The sequence below is a fragment of the Gamsiella multidivaricata genome (assembly GCF_025024155.1).
Source record: "Gamsiella multidivaricata strain RSA 2152 chromosome Unknown BC939scaffold_102, whole genome shotgun sequence".
Taxonomy (NCBI): domain Eukaryota; kingdom Fungi; phylum Mortierellomycota; class Mortierellomycetes; order Mortierellales; family Mortierellaceae; genus Gamsiella; species Gamsiella multidivaricata.
Window position 1 is genome coordinate 2,598 of NW_026251810.1, and position 23,064 is coordinate 25,661.

Here is a 23,064-nt window from a genome sequence, read left to right on the forward strand (position 1 = left end):
CGCCAGCTGTTGGTGGTCATCCAGCACATAGAGTCGAGCATTCCCTGATGGTCGCCCAATAGGTACTACATCTCCGTCATATTCCGCTGGGCACTTCCAGGTGGCACAGCTGACAGAGGCTTCCGTTGGCCCAAAGTCGTTGAACACAGTGTATCCTTGGCGGATCAGGTTCTGAAGCAGGCTCGGTCCGAGTGCCTCGCCTCCTAACACCAATGTCAATGGCTTGGTTGACCTAGGCAAGTCATTTCCATCTTGAAGGAAAGAAGGCGTGAAGGTCGCATGGGTGATTGACTGCTGAATAATGTAGTCCCATAGCTGGTTGCGGTCCATGCGGATACTGTCTGGGGCCAGGTAAAGTGCGGCACCAGAACACAACGATAGAAAGATCTCCCAGACACTAAAGTCGAAGCTGATGGATGCAAACTGCAGCATGCGACTGTGCTCTTGGACACCCATGAGCTCTCTGTGATGCTGTAAAAAGCTTGATACGCCCCGATGCTCGACCATCACACCTTTGGGCTTGCCAGTCGACCCAGAAGTATAGATGACATAGGCCAGGTGCCGTGATGTCAACCCATGTACTTGCGGGTTGGTAGTTTGGTACGCCAGAGACTCGTTTGAATTCAGTACAGTCATGGAACGCAAAGTTGAATCATCAAGAGCGGCACGACCGGTCTTATCAACGACCATTATGGAGGGTGCGGCATCAGCAAGTATGTTTCTCAGACGTTCGCTCGGATAGGATGGATCCAAAGGTATATAGGCGCCTCCAGCCTTCATAATCGCCAGAATGCTCACGGCCATCTCAGTTGAACGGCTCACGCACAGCCCGACGCATGTGTCTGGTCGGACACCTAGCTCAAGGAGCCTATGAGCAAGCTTGTTGGATCTCGCATTTAGATCGGCGTATGTCAGGGCTTGGTCTTCCTGGACGAAAGCAATAGCTTCAGGAGTGCGCTCGACTTGCTCCTCAAACAGCTGGTGGATGGTATAGTGTCCTTGAGGAAGAGGCAGTGTCTTGCTCCATGTTTCAGTAAGCAATGTCCGCTCAGCAGGGGAGACGATATTGACCTTGGCGACAGGCAGCATAGCGTCGGATGCCAAGCCTCTCAGCATCGATTCGAGATATCCCACATGTCGCTCAATAGTGGGGGAGTCAAAGAGAGCTGCCGCATATCGCATTGCTCCCTGTATGTGGCCATCGACATATCCTAAATGCAGCTCGAGCTCGGATTCAATTGAGACCAAAGTCGATGGCAGTTCTCCAGCATTCGGTCCATGCCCTTGACTGAACCAGTAAAATGAGACTTGATGGCGTGCAACGTGACCCTTGTTGCACAAACTTGAAGAAGCTGCATTGTTAAGAAGTGCTCTCTTGACGTGCTCGAGCAGCTGAACTGTGTTTGGGTCTCCCAGAAGGTCGACGTGCAACGGCAGATAGGTAGAAGCGTCCATGGCTGCATCCTCTCGGAAGGCGATATCGAGTTCGGATTGACCACTGAGCCTGGAAAGGAGAGCGCCCCAAGCAGACAGCAAAACTACGTGTACATCAACATCATGCTCATCAGCTAGGGACTTGAGCGACCGTTCCAGTTGTTCATCGAATTGGATAGGCCACTGGGCACCATCGGAAATTAGTTCGACTCGTCGCAGACGGTCTGTAAGTAAATTGAGTGGGATAGGTTCTTGATCTGCCAGCACGGTATCGATGCGGTCATTCTATGATATTGGGCCAGTATTGCCGCTGTCAGTGACCACAAACAAGTATTCATTCAATTTTTTCATGTTGTGGTGTTGTGGTTTTGTGATAAGTTATTTATAGAAACATACCAGAGAGTGCCCAAATGTTGGCGAGGGAGGTTCGTTGAGAAGCCTCCTTCCATCTCCATCCAAACGTGCTTGAGCGTAGCTCGGTGAGCGCTTCGATTCCCTAAGCATACCCCCTATGGCGCGTCGATGATAGAATGTAAGATCTCCCTTGGTCAGGGCAACATGTATTGGGGCACCAATGTATGGAAAAGTCTTCACGGCATAGTTGTTACCAGAGGAAGTGCGTGAAAGATTCGCGCTCCCAGGCGAGGGTGGGCAACTACTCCCCGGACTAATGAAGAGTGCGTCTCCGTCACTATACAGAATAATGGGTCAGGATTAGCTCGCGCGTGAAGGGACACGCTGTGTGGGAAGGATGCTGTGTGTGCACCAGTAGCACTGATCTTACCTGCCATCGACAGACATCTCCGCGCTGTTTTGGCGAACCAAGGAAGCATGCTTCGAGTCCTCATGGTCGTCCATGACCGGACGGGTTCCTCCCTTAATTTTCTTTCACGAGAGGCGGCTTTTGTCAGGTTCTATTCCATCATTATCGTCAGACAGCTTTAGGCTTCTTTCTGTGCATATGCTATGCTATCATACCTGCTTAATAAGATCGCTTCTTGCTACGGCAGCTGTCTGGCCAGCACCAGAAGCACTATCGGTAAAATATGAAGAATCCTATCGATAGGTCGCCTTAGATGTATGCATTGGCTACGTGTAGATGCGCATGGCTAGGTTGCTGAGTCACTTGCATGCACATACCTGATTATTAACGTCCATTTTTTGGCTTGTCTCTAAAATCGACTTTGGGGAATGTAAATGTCGATGTGCAAAGAAGCGAAATGAGACCTATTTAACGGTTGGAGGGAAATATGCTTGCTTCAGTCTACTTGCGTCTGCCTCAACTACATGCGTTTGCTTCAATTTACTTATTCCCTTGACAGGATATGAGGAATACCCTGGGAGTACAAGGGCGAAATTAGATATGAGCTCACGTAAAAACGCACACGAATGTCCATTGTAGAAAAAACCTCGAGATGGACCTTAACTCGACAGAAAAACCTTAACAGCAGATTCCCACAAGGGAAAAAATCCCAGGACGTCTGCGGCCTGGTCGATTTGCCCAGAAGCAAGAAAGTGGAGCTGCATGGGAAAGAAACTGCACATGAAAGGTTAAATGCCTCATATTTCCATTATACTAAGCAATTGTTTATCCGAGCTCAAAGACAAGGAGTACAGTCCACGTTCACAATAGATAAGCTACATTTTGCAGCTTATTGCGAATTTTGATATTCTATCAATGCAAAAATATATCGAAACTTTATTGGGCTTGAGTTGCAAATGAGGATGTGCAGGGATGCGCGGTCGCGATGGGAATGGTGATAGGCTGATTTTTTTGTGATATACGGCCCAGTGAGAATAAAAGGTTCGATATATTTTTGCTTATTGTGAACGTGGACTGTAGGCGAAGCACCGTCCAATTGAGAAATCGACTTTTGCTTTACGCCCAAAAGCAATGGGCGACGAACGCAGTTGTTCTATTCCGTGCATTGTGACACAAGGTTTCACGAGTACTTCGCCCGGATTCGACTTTTAATAAAGTTTGGAACAATCGGATTAAAGTTTAATGTGTCGAAGGCGACATGAAGCACTTGGTTCGAATTCTATGCCGCACTCCGTCCTGCTCATACCATACATGGTGTATGATTCCACAGCCATTTTAGCCCTAAACTCTCAGCCAGCAGTCCTCATTCCTCAATTGCTGTTTGTGTCCTGGAACTATCCCCTTGTGACGGTTCTCAGTAGGATCGAGAACAAACTTAATTTTGGTTGTCTGGTGGAACGCTCAATGCCACAGGCGAATCAAATCATGTAGTCTATCCATGGGTCAAGCGCATCGGATACCGACCCGAATCACGAATGTAATCTGCTTAACATGTTGCATATTTGCAGCGGAATCTCTCACAACAGCCCACTTCCTTTCGCCCTTGCCGCTTTCTGTACTGACACTGCTGTACCAGTCATAGACCGACCTCGCATTTTGCTTGATCCTATATGCTCAAAGTTCGACGACCCAGGGCTACTTCTCAGAGTCCGTCACTTTGCATTGGCTCAGACACGCCCAACACCCGCGTGCTATCAACTGCAGCAAAAAAGCTTGATAGTCCAACAAACTCCTACTTGGATGTCGATAGCACGCATGAATAGAAGGAAAAATGGGCTGTAGTGTTCCGTAGTCCGGCAAATGTTGGGGTTTAAACCTTGAGGCGAGTTACTCATTCAAACCCCTGGAATGTGATGGCGAATCCTAAACAACCAATGCTGACTCTTGAATAGGTAAAGCGCCTCGTTGGTGTGCCGACACTTGACAATGTGCCCCAACCCAGAATTACGGAAGTGTTTACTATATTAGTTCCCGCTTGAATTTCCCGCGCCTCCCTTGACCTTCCAGACGGCGTGTTTTTACAGATGAACTCCTTGTAATCAACTCTGCACCAAGATTAAAGTCGGATCCGGCGCTGTCTCCAATGTGGTAATTTGATTTGTTCCTGTCCTGGATGTTGTTGTGGTTGACTTCATCTTTGTCTAACGGCCTGTGTTGCCACTGCGGTAGTCTTTATGATGGCCGGTCAATACGATAGGCCTGGAAGTCCTCTGCCTCGTGCTTTCACTAAACTGAGAATCAATAATATACGCTCTCATGAAAAGGAGAAGGGAAAGTATGTTAATACGATCATGAAATAATCGGAGAGCCAAGGATGTGTTTTTATATGCCCAGTTAAGCAGATGAAATTGAGAAAGGAACTCGCACCTGAGTCCACATCAGAAAACGATGAAAGTGGTTGAAGATGTCTGGTGTTGCTGATATTTATTTCCAGCAGCACCAACTTGGTGAAAATCCGCAGTATTTCCCGCAGTCCGCAGTATCTCCTGGGTAATATTTGCAGCTTGCCATGCGTTGAAAGTGAACACAAAAGGCTCAAGACGCGACATCTTTTTTTTAAAAAAAAAAAATAAAAAATAAAAAAAATAAAAAAAATAAAAAATAAAAAATAAAAAATAAAAAAAATAAAAAAAAAATAAAAAAGAGTCAGTTATGATGGGCGAGGTGACAGGACAGTACCCTGGGAAGTGGAGGTAGACTAGCATGCCACTCTTACGATCACGCATATGGCATCGCTTGACTGGTGTCTATGACTAGGCTAGCATGTGTATTGTCGAGGGCGTGTTGGCCCTGAGGAGCGAAATTTGAATCATCCAATGAAAATGCTCGAAAATGAGAGCGCCGTGCTCGTTTCGGCTCTTGGGGAAAAACATGACAATAGGAAGAGGCATAGCAAAGAGTAGACTATTTCACTTGATGGAAGATAGGCCGAGTTAAAATAAACGCGCCAATCACCTCAGGACCTGAACTGTGTGCCACGGAGGGGATTGGTTTTCCCGCAACACCCTGTGCATGAACAAAGGTAAAACCGGCCCTTGGAATAGAAGACCTTCTTGATGTCCGCACGCTAAGAAGGCCCAAACGTGCAAAAAGTAAAAAATAAGAAAAAAAAGACGGACTTTGACTTTGGCGTCGACTAGATTACGAGCATGACACTGGCGGCTTTACAAGGTTCTCATGTCGAGCTGGGGCAACGATGCAGTCTTTGCTTTGCCCTCTTAAGGTTTCCAGCGCTTCGGACGTGACTTTACCCCTGTGCGACTCCTGCGTGGCGATTTTTACCAGGATGCAATTTGTCTCTCCGCCATATTTGGACGATATGCAGTGCCGGAAAAGATTGAGAGCCCTACTGCGGAAAATCCTTACTGTGAGACAGGGCGAGGAATAGAAACGGAGAAGACGGTTTATTAAGAAGGACAATCTCTCTTTCCTCGATCCCTTCTTCTCTTCGCCTCAGCATCAGTGTCTAATTTCCTTTTATACGTCAGCCGGCGTTGCAAGCATTGTTCTGTGCCATACTGCAACACCGTAGAGCGCACATATTTTTTCTTTCTTTCTTTCTTTCTTTCCTTGTTTCTTTGTCTCTTTCTTTCTTTCTTAATTTTCATCTGCTCGCTGAACAATGCCGTTCTGTGGTGTAGAAGGATGGAGCGTCTTTAGTCAAAGGCGCGACATGGACTTTAGTCTGTGCTTTCAGGACAGGTATGTCTTCATTCATGTTAGAAGATCCATCTTTCAATTCAACAAGTATATCCAAGTATATCTCTGATCTCTTCTTCTCTCTTTCTCTCTCCCTCGACCCCCCTTAGTGTGCTGACGCTTTTACCCAGCATAGCTCTGCTCATCGCCTTCTCCCCAAGGCTGCACAATGTTGCTGGGAAAGGCCGACTCGTGGGTGTCAAACCTAATGCGGTCTTCTACTTCAAAATGCTGGCTGTAGTGGCTGCAATCGCCATCCAGCTCGGACTCTTGATCAAGCTTGTCTCCCAGGACGGATACCCATCGTCCAGTCTGCTGAGCGCGGTCCTCTACTTGGTTTCTTTGGTAAGTGCGATGAATGCTGATCCAAATACCTGATGTATCGGCTGGATTCCATCCTCACGCATTATTTTATTTTTCTCTGACGTCGCTAGGCCAGCGCGGCATTGCTCCACTGGTTCGAGTTCTTCAACATGCCCAACCCTTCCTCAACTCTCCTCGTCTTCTGGCTCTTCACCGCTCTTATCTCCATCTTCCCCACCCGCTCCCTCATCCAAGAGTCCTCTGATGGACTGTCATCAACCATCCCAGCCCTAAAGCTCGCCTTCACGGTGGTGGCCTTCTTGGTCTTTGCGCTCGAGAACATTCCCAAGTCCAACCGGTCTATCCTCGTCCGACCCAATGTCATGCCGCCTGTCCAGGCCAACCCATCTCCAGAACCAAGCTCCAGCTTTTTTTCGCGGATAACGTTCTTCTGGTTGCTGCCGTTGCTGAGGCAGGGCAAGAAAAAGACACTGAGGATGGAGGACATCTGGAACTTGCACCCCAAACTGCTGAGTTACCCACTCTATCTCACCACCAAGGCCAATATGGACGCACATGAAGCGATGGTGGATCAGAAGCTGAAGGACAAGGGGAACGACAAGGACAAGGGAACAACCAAACTCGGACTTAGTAGGACCGCCCTCGCCAAGATCGTGCTCAGCTCTGTCGGCTATGGATTCCTGACGGCCACCGTCCCCAGAATTCTCTGGATCGCTGCAACTTACGTGCGCCCAACCCTCTTCTCGAGCCTGATTGCGTTCGTCGTGAGTTACTCTGCTTCATCGAAGGACGCAGGGATCCCACCCCAGGAGCCCTGGGTCGGCTTCGGTCTGCTGATCGCTGTGTTTGCCAGTTCTGTCATTGCCGCGTTGTTCGACGCTCAATTTTTAAACATTAACTTCAACTGCAGTCTGAAGGCTCGTGGCGTGTTCGTGAACCTGATCTACCGCAAGTCCCTGCGTTTGAGCGCGACCAACAAGCAAGAGGGCATGGGCTCGATCGTCAACCACATGAGCACCGATGTTGACAAGGTCGTGGCCCTCTTCCAGGTCGTCCATTACTCCTGGTCCTCCATCGTCGAAATAGCCATCGCCGTCGTGCTATTATATAACGAGGTCCGATACGCCATGTTCGCCAGTCTCGCAGTCATTGTCATCATCCTCGGCATCAGCGGCTCTTCTTCTCCCCATATCGGCAAGCACTATGTGGCCATGATGACATCCTCGGACCAGCGAATGAAGCTCATCACCGAGCTCGTGACATCCGTCAAATCCATTAAGCTGTATGGTTGGGAGTCCTACTTCACAGGCAGGATTACCAATGCTCGGAACCTGCAACTGAAGGAGCTCCGCAAGTTCTTCGCCTGGATCACTTTTATCTCCGTTTTCCTCATCTCGACCGTGCCATTCTGCGTCTTTGCGACTCTTTCCATCTATACGGCCATCGCCAACACAGATGAGCCTCTGGATCTCCGTAGGATGTTCACTGCGATCACCCTGATCTCTATGCTGGAGGGTCCAGTGAGGATGATCAATCAGTCCTTTTCTTCGCTTGTGGGAGGCAAGGTCGCCTATGAGCGTCTCCAAGAATTCTTCAACTCTGAGGAGATCGACGACGGGAACGTCATCAGGGATACGGACAAGAATGCGTCAGAGTTTGCGTTCGAGATCGAGCAGGGAACGTTTGGATGGTACACACCCGAGGCAGTCGAGGCTGCCATCGAGAAGAAGGAAAAGGAGATGAAGGACAAGGCCGTGGAAGCCACCAAAGCTGCAAAGAAGAGCAAAACTAGCGAGACCAAGGAGAGTGCGAGCGAATCTCTTTCAACCCTGGACGAAAAACTGAGGGATGAGAAGAAGCCTGAAGAAAACAACTCAGCCCCGGACAGCACTCCTGAGAACACGGACGATAACATGGGTCCTGTTCTACGCGACATCAACCTCCAGATCAAGCGCGGAGCTCTGACAGCTGTGGTCGGCAGGGTCGGCGAGGGCAAGTCCTCGCTTGTGGGTGCTCTTTTGGGAGAGATGCACAAGTACTCGGGCGCAGTTCGTTCGTATGGTTCTCTGGCCTACGTGGCCCAATCGGCTTGGATCTTGAATGACACGGTGAGGAACAACATCCTGTTCGGAAAGCCCTACGACAAGGAGCGGTACTTGAACACCATTCGAGCCTGTGCCTTGGTTCCGGATTTCAAGATGCTGGTTGACAGCGACCAGACCGTCATTGGAGAGAAGGTAAGAAGCAAAGAAAAAAAAAAGACATGAGGGCAGCATCCAATGCTGCTGGACCTGTTTCCCTTGTTTGTTACATGGCCGCCCTCTCTAACTTCTATCATTTTTTATTTTTATTTTTTTAAGGGCATCAATCTCTCTGGAGGACAGAAGCAGCGCATCTCAATCGCTCGTGCAGTCTACGCTGATGCCGACATCTACATCTTTGATGACCCGCTTTCGGCCGTCGATGCTCACGTCGATAAGCACATCTTTGAGCACGTCCTGACCAAAATCCTCGTAGGCAAGACCCGCATCCTCGTCACCAACGGCGTGAACCACCTCGTTGAAGTCGACCAGATCGTGGTCATCAAGCAGGGTTGCATCTCTCAGGACGGTGTCTATGAGCACCTAATTCAGAATGAGCAAGGCGATCTGTTCCGCCTCATTCAGGAGAGCAAGTTCGTGGCCAGCAAAAATGAAAACTCGAATGATGATGAGGACTTGGACGGGGAGTTTGACTCCACAACCGAGGGCTCAGACGACGAATCTGTCAGCGCATTGAAGACTGCCGGAAAGGACGAGAAGCACAGCAATGGCAACGACGGTACACAATCAGAGGGACTCATGGAGGGACCAACTATTAAACGCGCAAAGTCCTCGATCAAGGATGAGGCTTTTGAGGTCGATGACAAGGACGAAGTGAACGACGAGGTTCAGGCGCAGGGACGAGTCGGCTGGAGCGTCTACATGTTTTACATCTCCAAGCTGGGAACTTTTGGCCTGATCTCATTCCTTACCATCGCCTTCTGCTCCCTGGCCATGGATATCAGCACCAAGCTGTGGCTACAGCGTTGGGGCAATGAGGCTGACCTTCCAGCAGAGAAGCAGCACTCGGCCAAGTACTGGACCGTCACCTACTTTGCCTGGGTCCTCTCCTCAGCACTCATGCTCACTGTCACTATCGCAAACTTCACGGTCTTCATGTCCCTCAGGGCATCCAAAGCCCTACACGCCTGCATGCTCGCCCCCTTGGCCCGCTCGCCCATGAGCTTCTTTGACGTGACATCTGCGGGAAAGATTATCAACCGGTTCGCGCATGACATGAATGCCGTCGATATCGATCTTCCCTCGCAGTTCCTGAACTTGATCCTCATCATACTGTGGGCGGGCAACATTTATGCATTCTGCATCGGGGCCAGCTACTACTTTGCAATCGCCATGCTGCCAATCGGATACATCTACTACTTGCTCGGAGGATTCTACCTCGTGTCCTCGCGCGAGATCAAGCGCCTCGATTCCGCCACTCGCTCACCTATGTATTCACATTTCGGCGAGACCCTCGGAGGTCTGGTCACTATCCGCGCCTATGACGAATCCCACCGTTTCGCGACCCAGGCCACGGTTTTGCTTGACCGCTCACAGCAGACCAGTTACCTGGCCAACGCGACCTCGCGTTGGCTAGGAATCATGTTTGACATGATGAGTGTCTTGATTCTCTCACTTGTTGCCCTCCTTGCCATCGTCCAGCGCAACACGCTCCAGCAGGGCATCTTTGCGGTCGCCCTCTCTGAGATCGGAAACCTGACCACAGTCATGAACCGCGTCATGTCTACCGGCTGTCAGATTGAGACTGACATTGTCGCGATCGAGCGTGTGCGTGAGTACTCTCAGCTGCCCTCCGAAGCCCGGGACGTCATCCCAGACTCAAAGACGGACAAGGCTTGGCCCCAGCAGGGCGAGATCGTCTTCCAGGATTACAGCACCCGCTACCGAGAGGGACTTGACCTCGTCCTCAAGAAGGTCAGCGTCACTATCAAGGGCGGGGAACGTGTCGGAATCGTCGGTCGCACAGGCGCAGGCAAGTCCAGTGTGACGATGGCGCTCTTCCGAATCATGGAGGCTGCAGAAGGCTCTATCTCCATCGATGGCATCGACATCTCAACCCTTGGACTCCATGAGCTCAGGTCCCGGTTGACGATCATTCCACAGGACCCTTTCCTCTTTGGAGACTCTATCCGCTTGAACTTGGACCCATTTGGGCGTCATAACGACACTGAACTCTGGGCTGCTTTGGAATCTGCTTCGCTAAAGTCCTATGTCTCCTCTCTTTCCGAGGGTCTTTCGGCCACGATCGAGAACGGGGGTGAAAACATGTCTCTGGGTCAACGCCAGCTGATGTCTCTTGCACGAGCGATGCTCGCCAAGAACACGCGCGTGCTCTGCTTGGATGAGGCCACAGCTGCGATCGATATCGAGACGGACAATGCGATCCAGCAAGCGCTTCGACGCGAGTTCCAGGGCTGCACAGTGTTGACGATCGCGCATAGGATCAACACGATCATGGACAGTGATCGGATCTTGGTACTTGATAGCGGTGAGATGAAGGAGTTTGAGTCGCCTGCAAAGCTGTTGGCAGACCCAACCTCGATCTTTCACTCGCTCGCCAAGGAGTCTGGAAACCTTTGAACATCTGGCAAATTGTATGATAGTAATGAACAATAAAGGCCATAATTTTGCTTCTCTCATAAGTCTTGACATCGCTTAATAATCACGCAAAAAAAAAAAAGAAGGATACGTTTTGAACAGGGTCATAACGAGCAGAACCCTGGCGCACTCTTGGGCTACTTTGGCCAAGGGCAGACTTGGAGCCTACAAAGGACCGTTGATCGTGTTCTCTGGCCTGTGCTGCTCATGGCGGTAAAAGCGAGTCATAGGTTTTGGTGGTACGGCTTAGGCACAAGCCCAGCAAATTAAAAAAAAAAAAAAAAAACGTTTTTCTGCCCTGGCCAGTGTTGGGATGCAATGAGGGGGACAGATCCCTTGAAGCTTGGGGAGGCAAACGAATCGGATCAATAGCCGCCTTCCCATGATTCCAGACGTTTGTGTAAACTTAGATTTGTTTGTTACACAGCCTTGGTCAGGGTTACCTCAGTTGTAGGGTTGCTGCTAGTCCAATACCAAAATAACAGTACATATTTAGACTCGATATCTATCGCGTTCTTGCAGCCGAGAGTTTGGAGAGGGCGGCGGCTGCTTTTCTGTCTACAGCCCACGTTCACAATAGATAAGCTACATTTTGCAGCTTATTGTGAATTTTTGGTATTCTGTCAATTCAAAAATCTATCGAACCTTTATTCTCTCTGCACATCCTCATTTGCAACTCTCGCCCAATAAAGTTTCGATATATTTTTGCATTGACAGAATACCAAAATTCACAATAAGCTGCAGGCTATCCATTTCTTTTTTTTCTTTTTTTTCTTTTCTTTTTTTTTCTTTTTTCTTGCATGGCAATGCATCCTTCTATTTTGTCTCACATGGCACTATACACACTATACATCCGAGTTTCCTCTCCACTGTATGAACTTAGATGGGTCATCGGATGAGGGCAAGGCACATTGAATGAGAGCGTGGGACATCGAATGAGGGTGAGGGACATCTGAGGAGAGGATAAAGCCAGAACCGGAAAAAATCTAGAATGGCACGCCTGCACGCCTGGGGGATTTGGCGTCAATAAAAAAAAAATGAAAAAGGGGATAAAGTCTATAAGATGCGACCGACAACTTCCCCCTCTGCACTTTGCCTTTCGTCAGACTACCACTTTGCTTTACCCATTGACAGCTCCCAATGCATCTCCTTGATCCCAACCAGCCGCCGCTCACTGGCCTCTCTGAGGAATTAGAAAAGGCCATGGTTCTATGTGGCATCCCCGGAATGAGCGTCGCTATCCAGTACAAGGGCAAGCTCACCTACGCAGAAGGATTCGGAAAGCGCAATGAAAAAGATCCATTTACACCAGAGGTATGGCTGCATGTCCATGAGATTCCTGCAGTAGCTGATTTCTCTGTATGTAACAGGAAATTCATCTGAATCGTGCATGAGCATGCCATCTCTGAAAATTTGAAAATTATTCAATTTAGACATTGACATCGATCGCGTCCGTGACAAAAGCTTTTACTGCTACGGCCATTGGCGAGCTGGTAGCAGAGGGAAAGATGGACTGGGACAAAACCCCTGTCAGCAAGTATCTCCCAGAATTCGAGCTCAAGGATCCCGCCCTGACCGCTCAGTTGACGCTCGTTGATCTCCTTTCCCATCGCACGGTATTGTCACCTATAAAGTGCAATCATGCGTATGCCTCGCTGTTGTCCTTCATCTCGCTTACTTTGATGTCACGGCTCTCACACACACTCGTTCATTTTGTAATAATAGGGCCTGCGCAGTCTCGACCTTGCATGGTTTAGAAGCAAGGAGCCCAGACGAGAACTCATCAAGTACCTGAAGTATGTGGATATAAAGCCAAAGCTAGGACCCGACTGCATCTATAATAACATCATGTACGCAGTTGCTGGTGAGGCCGCAGCTAATGTCGCCGGTATCTCGTACGAAGAGCTCGTTGAGACCAAGATCCTGAAGCCATTAGGGATGACCCATTCAGGCTTCTCGGCTATGAAGATGGGAACGCATGCCAACTACGCGATGCCATATGACGCCGCCTCGTTTGAGGATGCTCAAAAGGGTCGGTTTGAGATTGGATATTTGGACGACATCTATATGGCCGATGCACCTGCAGGTGACATTTACTCCAACGTGTTCGATCTCGTGCGCTGGGGTAGCGCCGTTATACACGGCGGTAAGCTGGATGGCAAGCAGATCCTTAATCAGGAGAGCATCCAAGAAACGCTAAGCGGGCACACTTTCAGGGTCAAGACCAAGCGGACGTCCGAATTTGCACCGGTAGAAGCCTACGGACTCGGGTGGATGCTCGACTCTTATAAAGGACATGTTGTCTATAGTCACAGTAGAGTCTCATAGTCTCATTTCCTCTGAGGCGCGTATTTTGCACTATGTGTTTTCTTCTTTGTCGTGCTAATGTGAACGCTTTCTATCCGGATATTTGTAGGTGGAGGCAACCCTGGATACACCTCGCATTTGACCATGTTTCCTGATGCAGATCTGGTCATTGCATGCCTTACAAATGCCAATATGACTACGCTACCGGGCGAGATTCCATATCTTATTGCAGATAGGGTGCTGGATCTTCCCAAGACCCAGGACTGGGTTGACGTGGCGATTGAAAAGACGCGCGGATGGTATGCCATGAAGGCGAATATGTCCAAGATCAATTTTCTGAAACGAAGGGACGATCCCCCAAAGCACCAGCTATGTGCGTATGTCGGCCAGTACTCGGATCCTGTCTTTGGCGATGTCTCCATCCGTCAAGAGCGCGATAAGGGAACAGGGGAGGAGGTCCTCTACTTCAAGATGCGAACGTTTGACAGCAAATTGGACCACCATCACTTTGATACATTCAGCACGCTGCTAAAGGACTTTGGCTACCAGCTTGGCGCCTCGATTACATTCCGCACAGGAAGAGACGGCGACGTGGAGGGGTTTGAGCTCGAGGCAGGCTCTGATATAGTGGAGTTCAAGCGTAAAGAGATGTGTAAGCATGAGGAATAAAAAAAAGTATACATCCTGAAGACGATGAGTTAACCGCGTGTATTATTCGTCTCTGTGGAGTATGGGACTTCGTGCTTGGCTACTGATGTTCTGGATACAAGACTCTCAAGGCCTTCTCCATTTACATCACAAATGCTACCCTAGACTCCTTGAGGGATGCCTCCTCACCCACCAATGCTGCGACAGTTTTATAAAATGTATTGTCGTCCATACTGGAAAGCAGCCGCCGCCGTTTGCTCGGCTCCCTGTAACGGACAAGATATTTGTACAGCTTTATTGTGCCGCTACTCGCGTCATAACCTTCACCGTTGTTTATTTAACGAAGACGGACACATCAAATAAACACATCTCCCTTTTTTGTTACTTGAATATCTCCATCGGACGTTGCACTCCTACTCTCTAACCGATTCCATGATGAGAGGCCTTGTTTGAGAATCCCCCTCTGCGTACGACTCTAAAGAGTTGGTTCCCGTCAGGTCGTCTTCTCTCAGGCTTCTCTTCATTGTCCCAGCAAACGTATAGTTGATCTTCAGAAACGCGAGCACATTCTTTTGTTCATCGTGGATCAATGCCGCATAGCCGGCCCCTCTGTCCACCTCCAACGGCGATATCGAGATCTGTGGTCATGTCCGCTTCAACACGGTCGGCTTTTGGTTCGCAAAATCGATACCCTTCAAAACTAGTGTAGTCTTGAGGGGGACCGTCAGTGGAACGAGGTCCAAGGAAGTGACAGCAACTTCCAGGGCGGTCTCTGTGTGTAAAATCGTCTGACCATCAGGTAGCAAAGACATATGAAATGAGCCGAGGAAAGATAATGAACCTGAGAGATCCGAGAAAATGAGGCGCCAGTGACGAGATACCTGCCCGCATCAATGACAAAAAGAGACCTAAGAGTAGGGCAGGACCTGAGGGTAGGAACTGAGGGCCTGAGAGTAGGAACTGAGGACGGGAACCGAGAAATGGGGAAGAAAACTGTATGAGGACAGGAGACCCGAGGACAGGACCTGAGGGTAGGACCTGAGGGTAGGACCTGAGGGTAGGACCTGAAGAAAGGCACATGACGGAAAGGAGAGTTGCCCCGGACGAGTGCCTTTTCTGTCTTTCGCTCCAGTCACGAAACACAATACGTAAACTCCTCTTTCTCTCTCTCTCTCTCTCTCTCTCTCTCTCGCCAGATGCTAGTGTCAAGGACTCGGCAGGAATGTAGGCAGTGGGTCGAGGGACAGGGGAGTGAGCAAGAGATCAGCGGGGATGAGGCGGAGCAATGGGCGGAGCAATGGGCGGGGCAATGAGCGGAGGAATGGACGCAGTGATGTGCGGAGCAAATACTAGGAGCATTCGGAAATGGGTACCGGACTAGGAACAGACGCGTGAAAGGAATGGGCTTAGCACGTGCATTCATTTTGTTCCTCAAGACTTATGAATCCATGAGAGCTAGACACATACTCTTCCACGGCCACAAAACTACACAACTCACCGCCGCTAGCATGGAAAGTACGACAAGCGTTCGCACAACGTTGAGCGGTGAAGCTATGGACACTACGGACAAGTATTTGAGTGCTCGTTCGCTCATTGCGCTGGAATATCCGCCGGTAAACGCTTCGCCAAAAAGGCACTGCAGGCCCATAACTATTAGAATCACGATGAAGAACCAGAGATCATGACGTGATTGGCGACCGGACAGGTGATTGAATACAGACGTGAACCTTCAACACACATGAAGTTCCATAAAAGGTTTAAAGCTTTCGACCCGGCACAAGGTTGGATACAAGCTCACACGTTCACACGTATGGTAACACGAGACGAAGAGTAGAAGAAGGAGCATGCGATCTTGAGAATTTCCCTCATATTGAACCTTAACTTTCAATAGACGACAACCTCGCCTAAGGCGCGCTAGCGGCTTGAAGGAGGATGTGGTCTACACTACCAAAAATTAGTGATTGGTTCGCTGCGCGTGCTCCTCCTCTTTGTCGTGCCCGGCGGCATGTATGGAGCGGCAAGTCAGAGCCCTATTCATCAACGGATGAGGCGGATGAGGACTCCGATATTTATTCAAAATGTTTGAGTACAAAGATAGCCTGCTTCACGCTAGCTAATTCGAAGTGTGTTCCAAGGAAGGTTATGTGCGAAGAGGGGGAAGGTCTGTGTATGGTTTTCTCATCGACAAAAGTATAAATTGCACACATCCATCCGGCCACTTCTTCCATTCCCCTCTCTTTCTCGATAGCTGCACACCTCACCACCACCGACTGCCATCTCGACGATCAGGTTTGCCTCCGGCTCCTTCTTCGCTTACTTCTCCTCCTTCTCCCTGCGCATAGACATCCTTGTAAACTACACAGCTGTTCCTCCCTTGCATACACCCTATCTGTCCCATCCGCCATGCCCTCCATCCTCAAGACCACTGAGCTGCCAATGGCCAAGGATTTCTCCTCATTCCTCTCGATCGAAGGAGCTTCTCGCAAGAAGAGTCCTTTCAATGGCCTTCTGCGCCTCATGGGAGGCGACATAGTTTCCCTTGGTAGCGGTAGGTCTTGTCCTACATTACCAGCATTCACGGGTCACCCTTTTTCCCTCGACGATCCGTCCTCTCTCACATCAAGATCTAAAGCTGGCATTTTTCCTCTTTAACGTACTCTGCATTAGGCCTGCCTCATCCATCAACCTTCCCATTCTACTCCCTGTCCGCTGAAGTCAAGAGGATAGATCCCGCCATCAAGGCCACCAAACCCATTGCCACCGGTGCAAAAAGCCAGGCCATGGTTGATCTTGTTACTGTCCCTCATGGGCCCCAGCCCGGCAAAGTTGAGAGTCTGACTGACTCTCTCCAGGTAAGAATTCCTTGGATTCTCTCTTGTGCATTTATCCAGTCATTTCCTCTGTAACAGGATTGTTAGAGTGATCAATAAGAAGCAATAAGCGCCCGATCTACTTGACTTACTGATCCCTCAATCGTCTTTTCATTGGCAGTATGGTCTCGGCTCAGGCATCGAGTCACTGCGCATGTTCTGTAAGGAGCATGTTAATCAAATGCATCGTCCCCAATACCAAGACTGGGATGTCGTGCTCTCGGCCGGAAATACAGACGCCTTTGCAAAGGCTATTTCGATGCTCTGCAACCGTGGGGACAGGGTCCTAGTCGAAGAATGGACCTACCCTGCAGCCCTGGAGATGATGGAGCCTCTGGGAGTTGGTCATGTCCCCGTGAAGATGGATGGCGAGGGTATGTCCGCTGTGGCATTGAAGGATCTCTTAGACAACTGGGGTTCGACACCAGAGCAGGCTAGCGAGGCCAAGCCCCGAGTTGTCTATCTGATCCCCACCGGACAGAACCCTACAGGTGCAACCATGTCGATCCAGAGGAGACGGGATATCATCCAAGTAGCACAGCAGCATAACCTGATCTTGATTGAAGATGACCCATACTACTACCTCCAGTTTGGAGGTGATGACGAGAAGAGTGGAAACGACACCGACGGCAGTGAATCTGGATGGATGCCTTCGTTGCCCTCGTTGCTGTCGTTAGATACAGATGCTCGTGTCATCCGCCTGGATACATTCTCAAAGACCTTGGCACCTGGATGCCGTGTGGGATACATGTCGGCGAACGCTCAATTCTGCGCCATTGTCCAATACCACAACGAAGTGAGCACGCAGCAGCCCAGTGGGTTCTCACAGGCAATTCTCGCCGAGATGTTGATCTCTCACTGGGGTCAGAAGGGTTATATCCGGTACCTGTGCGAGAATGTCCGCACAGAGTACCTGAAGCGATCTCAGCACCTGCAAGCGTGCTACCGGAAGCATGTGAACCCTCGATTGGCCAGCTTTATCAAGCCTTCGGCTGGAATGTTCATCTGGATCAAGATCCATGTGGAGCACCATCCCAAGTATGGAACCGTGTCGGACTCGGCGCTGATGTTGGAACTGTTCAAAAAGTGCGTGGGGAACAATGTTTTGATGGTGCCTGGCTGGCAGTTCAGCTGCAAGCCCAAGCCTGCAGACATTGACCCTGCAGATTTGTTGAACGTGTGGCTCGATGACCGCGCCACATACTTTAGAGCTACCTTTGCGTATGCGAGCTTTGAGCAGATGGATCAAGCCATGGTCCGCTTTGGCGAGTCTCTCAACGAGGTCTTTGGTGTATAGATATCCATCCTGTAATATAAAATATAAATGTATTCATTCATCCGAAACTAAAAGCTATATTGAATCTCGTATATACGCTCGACTCAACAAGAACAAAACTTTTCACTTGCTGCCACCTCGCTCTTACATCTTTGGTCGCGGTAAGAAGAGTACATTTGCTCGACCTATGCCAGTTTAACTGGATTTTTACAAACTTGGCACAACCTCAACTGCAAAGGGAGCTGCACTGGAATCGCTCGCCCGACGCTCGTCCGACGCTCGCTGCAATGTTTCAGCGGTTTTCGTCTTGTTGACCTTTCTTTCCTCAAAGGCGTCAAGTTGCCCGAATGGCGTGACAGACTCGAGCTTCAAATCGAATCACTCACGGCCTGTCCTTATTGGATGCAACAGGATGGGGGCGAGGGCAAAGGCGAGAGCAAAGGCGAGAGCAAAGGCAAGAGCAAAGGTGAGGGATGGAGTTGAACTTCAAGGTGCATGATGATACACAAGTTGTTCTTCATGTTTTAGATTGCTCGAATACTTGCACACAGTATAGCTTCCTTTCACGCGTTCTGACATGGACCTGTAAAGGGACTGAATGCACTTGTGGAAGAAAAAGATGCACAAAAGCGGAGGGACATGATGTGCGAGACAAGAAGAAAGAGTTCAAATTAGGAGAAGCAGCAAAACTCCCATAAAACCCATTACCATATCGTGATTAATCCACTACAGGTATAGTCAACCGGTCCATTGCCCCACCTTTCCCATATCTCTAAAGGTAAGAAACCACGTTCCTCCCACGATTCGAGGTCTAGTTATCTTATTCTTGACCTTGATTCTGAGCTCTACCTGCTACATTTGTGATAATCTCCAGGACGCTTGATTTACTTGATTACTTGCCTAGTGTGGTAATCTGCGGTAGTTAGCATTCTGTTCAACCCGCAGCTCCGGAACTTGTTGATTTATCAACAATGTCCTGGTATTCTGTGTTTTCAATCATCGTGGTGGTTGTTGGGTAGGGATTTTGGGATCGGCTCATCCCTGGTTGCAATCTAGTGCATCCACTGCAGCGCATTAAATGCTGCTGAGCAACACACACTGTTACCACTGATCAAGCTCAGTACCTTCGATTCTTTATAATTCAAAGAACCCAGCAAAGAAAGAACAGGCTGTGGTAGAGACCGTCACTTAAGCACCTAGGAGTTGTAATTTTTATTAAAAAATAGCCTCCCACAGGTTCATTACAATAAATGGGTGCTCAGGAGGACTGGAAATGACCAGTCCCGGTCTGCAATAAATAGCGAGTTGCCCCTGGGGACCCTTGTTGTCTCTTCAGTTAGTCGGACGTGAATCGGTTATTAAATATCGATTTACCTTCAACATTATCCCAGCTGGTAATCATCCGTTGCGGATCGAAAGACCTGAAAACATCGGTTCATTCCACGCGAGACTAAACTGAAGGCACTCTGAGCAGCCACTGGCTTAATCGATCCAATGGTCTGCATTAGTTGCGTCAACATCTCTCTTTATATCCAACAACAATTGCAAAAGAAGAAAGGTAGGGTGTCTTTCGCTGCTTTATTATGTGCGTGTTTGCACTGTACTTTAAAGATTCTTTTCAGAAAGTACGGCTGCAAAGGAGAAAGGCTCGAATGGATATCCCGTACCCTACCAGCAGAGAATGGAGAAGATCAGCAAAGGAGTTTGTTCAGATTCAGTCGATCAACCAAATGGAAACACACACACCTGGTAGAACTTGTTGTTGAACTCCACCCAGTGCAAACGAAGAGCATGCAAAAACGCAGAGAGTCCCTCCATCCCACACAGAATAAAGATCGTCAGCGTGAACCACAGCGCAAACATCACAATCGTCATAAACACCCCTAGGCCTCCAGAGATGCCCCAGGCCAACCCCAAGGTCATGGTCCAGAGCACTTCCGACAGCTGAGCGTGTGCGAGTGAAAGAGCCCACAGTCGTAGGTACGACGCAGTGTTGGAGATGCATCCCAAACAAAAGTCGATCGTGTGAATCACTTGATGGATCAGTTCCTCCGAAAACTCAAACTCCTCCTCCTCGCCTTCGCTATCTCCTGCCACAACTGCCCCGCCAGCCTCATCTGTGTGATTACTGTCAGTACTGATGCGAACATGATTCTCGGATGGCTGATGGTACCCCAGGACCCGGGCCTTGTTGTGCTCATGCTTTAGATAGTACGGCTTCAGGAAGAGCATCCAGGGTATGCATACAAATGCCAGAAGCACAAGCAACGCTTGGACAAATCCCTAGGCACACATGTGAACAAATAAAAAAAGGAGGGTGTAAGTAGCATTGTATCAAGGTCTTGGGAGCATATGCGTCCTTCCTTCCTTCCTTTTCTTCCTCCCATCCGTCCGTCAGTCAATAACTTACCTGTCCTGAATACAGCTTGTCGCCCTCGTTGACCGATCCAGGACTCAGAAACATGTAGATCATCGTGTTGAGCAAGCTAGGCGGTGAGTTGCGCACAGAGTGACCAGCAGCGTCGGTTTCGAACCAGTCAACTGTCCACTTGTAGATGATCATCATCACAAGGTATCCAAACAGGCATTGCATGAACATCATCTGCGGAATGAAGCCTCCGATAATGTCGATCGGTTTTCGGAAGTGCTTGGCGTTAAAATAGACCATGCAGATACCGAACGACATGTGGATTACTCCCAAAATGACCGACATCTTCATCTTGTAAGAGTTGGTGAACAATAGATAGTTCTCCGTTCCATGCCATCCATAATCGATCCCGAACGGATAGGTGTAGCCTGTAGGCTCTGCAACGAGAACCGTCTTGCCGTCATAGTCCTCTGGAACGTTGAAGCGCCAGCCGCTCTGAAACAGTGGCAGGGCCCGTGAGAATATATCGTTGTACATCAATCCCGTAAAGACCGAGAACGCCCCCATGAGTAGAACAATGTAGCGACCTCCAAAGACCATTCCAAACATCTATATTCGACGCAGGTGACAAAAGGTTTGGTACGGTAAGCATTGCACAGCTACCATACATCCGCTGAACCAGACTTAGACCTTGTAGCGTTCGATAGACTTACCTCGCCATCAACATGAGCGAGTCGGCGCTCATTCATGACCAAGTACAGTCCCAAAAGCAGCACCAGAATACCATGGCCGACATCTCCAAACATGACTGCAAACAGGAATGGGAACGAGATCACGGTGAAGAGTCCGGGGTTTACCTCGCGATAATGAGCCATGCCATATGCATCTACAATAGCTTGGAAACCTGCAGTGAACTTATTGGTCTTGTGGTAGGTCGGAGGCTCCTTTTGGGTGCGCAATTCCTGCAAAATCGAGGGAACGCTTGATCCAGAGCGCTCTGTCACGGTACGAAGTGCAGCCTGGATGGTGCTGATTTCGCTCGTAGGGCACCATCCTTCTGCAATCAAACATTTCCGGTGCATGTCATAATTGAAACAGTTCATGGTGTGATACGCTGCTTTCTCCTTCTTGACAATCGTCATCCATGTAGTCAGATGTTGAGAAATATGGAGTAGCTCTTGCCGGCGAGTTTGGGTTGTGTTAAGAAGAACAGAACTGAATTCATCAATATGGCGAACGGCATCTGCCAAGGCCTCCCGCCGTCGGCTTGCGGATGAATCGATTGCATAAAGAGTGGCGCCCAATGACTCTGCAATCTTCTTGATTTTGGCAAGAATCTCCTGTCCGTGTGCAAAGATGATGAACACGCACTTTTCGACCACCAGATCTGTCGAGGGTTCCACGATCGGCTCTTCAACTTCCGCAGTATTCATGTACAGGTTGCCGTGTAAGGATCTCCACAGGATACGCTCAAAGACCTGCAACTTGATCCGCGGAATGACGCCTGTAATATTGCCAAGCGCCAGTCCAAGACTCTGTGCTTCCTGTGAGGGCCCCGTCTCCAGATCGTCTAGAAGTGGTGCATTCGGTTCGTCCATCGATGCCCGGATTTGCTCCTGATGTGAAGCAGCCTAGGAGGTACGAAAGATTGAAGTAATGAATACTGATGATACAAGTTTGGATGTCTCCATGACATGTCACGCCAAGGGCATTTGTATGTTACAGATCAGTGGACGCTACCTCTTCAAAAAAGGCAGTAGCCTCTTTCAGGACATGCTTGAGTTCGACAAGTTCACAGTGCCGCCTCTGCAGGGTTTCGTAAGAACTGTTCATTTGAAGAAGGCGATTTTCGTGCACCGCAAGACGTGCCTCAATCTCGTCCAGCTCCTGGCGCGAAGGCGCACGATTGATGTAGGACGAAGAAAGAGCAGGATGCACGGAGATCTTTGCTTTTTCGATCTGAGAAGTGAAGAAACCTATGTATTGATTGTACGATGTGTGTTTGTAAGGGGACAGTATTGCAGCGAGAGCAGGTTGGATATATTTGAGTTCCACCAATGAAAAAGTGATTTCAAAGCACAGCAATATGTTAAAGTGCTTACGGAGTTTCCTTTCCATCTCGTCAAAGCGTCGAATCTCATTCACGAATGCGCGCTGAAAGGCGTTCGCATCGGGGTTCAGCTGCAGGGAAAACATAAGAATTATGAAATACCATCATTACTGTTAATCAAGGCACCAGATAGCGCAGAAGGAAAGAGCAATGTAATTGAATAAAACACAAATGGCTTACATCGCGAAACTGGACCAGGCCAAGTTCCCCCAATTCCAAGACCGTGGGCTGTACCACCTCGGCTGGGATGTACAGCTGAATAAGCGACATTTCCTCAGAGCGGAAGAAGGTTGAAGTGGACATGTCTCGTCGCAAGGCGGCGCTACTGTTGTTTCGGTATAAGTTGCGGAGGTCCTGCTGATTCTGGAATGGGTCGAAGGGTCGATCTTGGCGGGAGGAAGAGGAGGCGACGCCTGAAGAGTCGGGATTGTCTATGAAAGGGTTCTCGCCGCGGACGTTGTTGGTTGCCATCGACCTGGGGTAGCTCGAGAATGATGTCGAGCCA

General features: G+C 49.3%; 5 protein-coding genes across 5 annotated transcripts; 3 read left to right on the forward strand and 2 right to left on the reverse strand.

Moving 5' to 3' along the window:
• Window positions 1-1,234: 1,234 nt before the first annotated feature.
• On the reverse strand, window positions 1,235-2,638 carry BC939DRAFT_496877 (uncharacterized protein; the record flags this gene model as incomplete). Its single annotated transcript, XM_051559700.1, has 7 exons — window positions 2,575-2,638; window positions 2,413-2,490; window positions 2,219-2,319; window positions 2,043-2,125; window positions 1,831-1,943; window positions 1,381-1,719; window positions 1,235-1,288 (listed from the first exon to the last, which is right to left on the reverse strand). Exons 1-7 carry the CDS (start codon window positions 2,590-2,592, stop codon window positions 1,235-1,237), a joined length of 786 nt encoding a protein of 261 aa, XP_051407177.1. The 5' UTR covers window positions 2,593-2,638.
• A 3,292-nt stretch (window positions 2,639-5,930) lies between these two features.
• On the forward strand, window positions 5,931-10,962 carry BC939DRAFT_507667 (uncharacterized protein; the record flags this gene model as incomplete). The annotated part of the gene is made up of 4 exons (XM_051560906.1): window positions 5,931-5,959; window positions 6,067-6,301; window positions 6,391-8,517; window positions 8,641-10,962. 4 exons carry the CDS (start codon window positions 5,931-5,933, stop codon window positions 10,960-10,962), a joined length of 4,713 nt encoding a protein of 1,570 aa, XP_051407178.1.
• A 1,158-nt stretch (window positions 10,963-12,120) lies between these two features.
• Window positions 12,121-13,956, forward strand: BC939DRAFT_507668 (beta-lactamase/transpeptidase-like protein; the record flags this gene model as incomplete). The annotated part of the gene is made up of 4 exons (XM_051560907.1): window positions 12,121-12,294; window positions 12,414-12,596; window positions 12,706-13,294; window positions 13,397-13,956. The coding sequence occupies 4 exons, from the start codon at window positions 12,121-12,123 to the stop codon at window positions 13,954-13,956; spliced, it is 1,506 nt and encodes a 501-aa protein (XP_051407179.1).
• Window positions 13,957-16,115: 2,159 nt separating this feature from the next.
• BC939DRAFT_466887 (pyridoxal phosphate-dependent transferase) lies at window positions 16,116-18,130 on the forward strand. Its single transcript, XM_051557699.1, has 3 exons — window positions 16,116-16,483; window positions 16,603-16,787; window positions 16,927-18,130. The coding sequence occupies exons 1-3, from the start codon at window positions 16,339-16,341 to the stop codon at window positions 18,100-18,102; spliced, it is 1,506 nt and encodes a 501-aa protein (XP_051407180.1). The 5' UTR covers window positions 16,116-16,338; the 3' UTR covers window positions 18,103-18,130.
• Window positions 18,131-19,686: 1,556 nt separating this feature from the next.
• Window positions 19,687-22,829, reverse strand: BC939DRAFT_403012 (V-type ATPase, V0 complex, 116kDa subunit family; the record flags this gene model as incomplete). The annotated part of the gene is made up of 7 exons (XM_051552709.1): window positions 19,687-19,749; window positions 19,828-20,364; window positions 20,492-21,058; window positions 21,163-22,080; window positions 22,190-22,425; window positions 22,552-22,630; window positions 22,740-22,829. 7 exons carry the CDS (start codon window positions 22,827-22,829, stop codon window positions 19,687-19,689), a joined length of 2,490 nt encoding a protein of 829 aa, XP_051407181.1.
• Between the last annotated feature and the right edge of the window lie 235 nt (window positions 22,830-23,064).

What these genes read in the sequence shown, in the direction of transcription:
- BC939DRAFT_466887 (XM_051557699.1), top strand. Translation starts at nt 16,339, where the DNA reads ATGCCCTCCATCCTCAAGACCACTGAGCTGCCAATGGCCAAGGATTTC. An exon ending in CATAGTTTCCCTTGGTAGCG is followed by an intron (nt 16,484 to 16,602) that starts GTAGGTCTTGTC and finishes ACTCTGCATTAG; the next exon opens with GCCTGCCTCATCCATCAACC. An exon ending in GTCTGACTGACTCTCTCCAG is followed by an intron (nt 16,788 to 16,926) that starts GTAAGAATTCCT and finishes TTTCATTGGCAG; the next exon opens with TATGGTCTCGGCTCAGGCAT.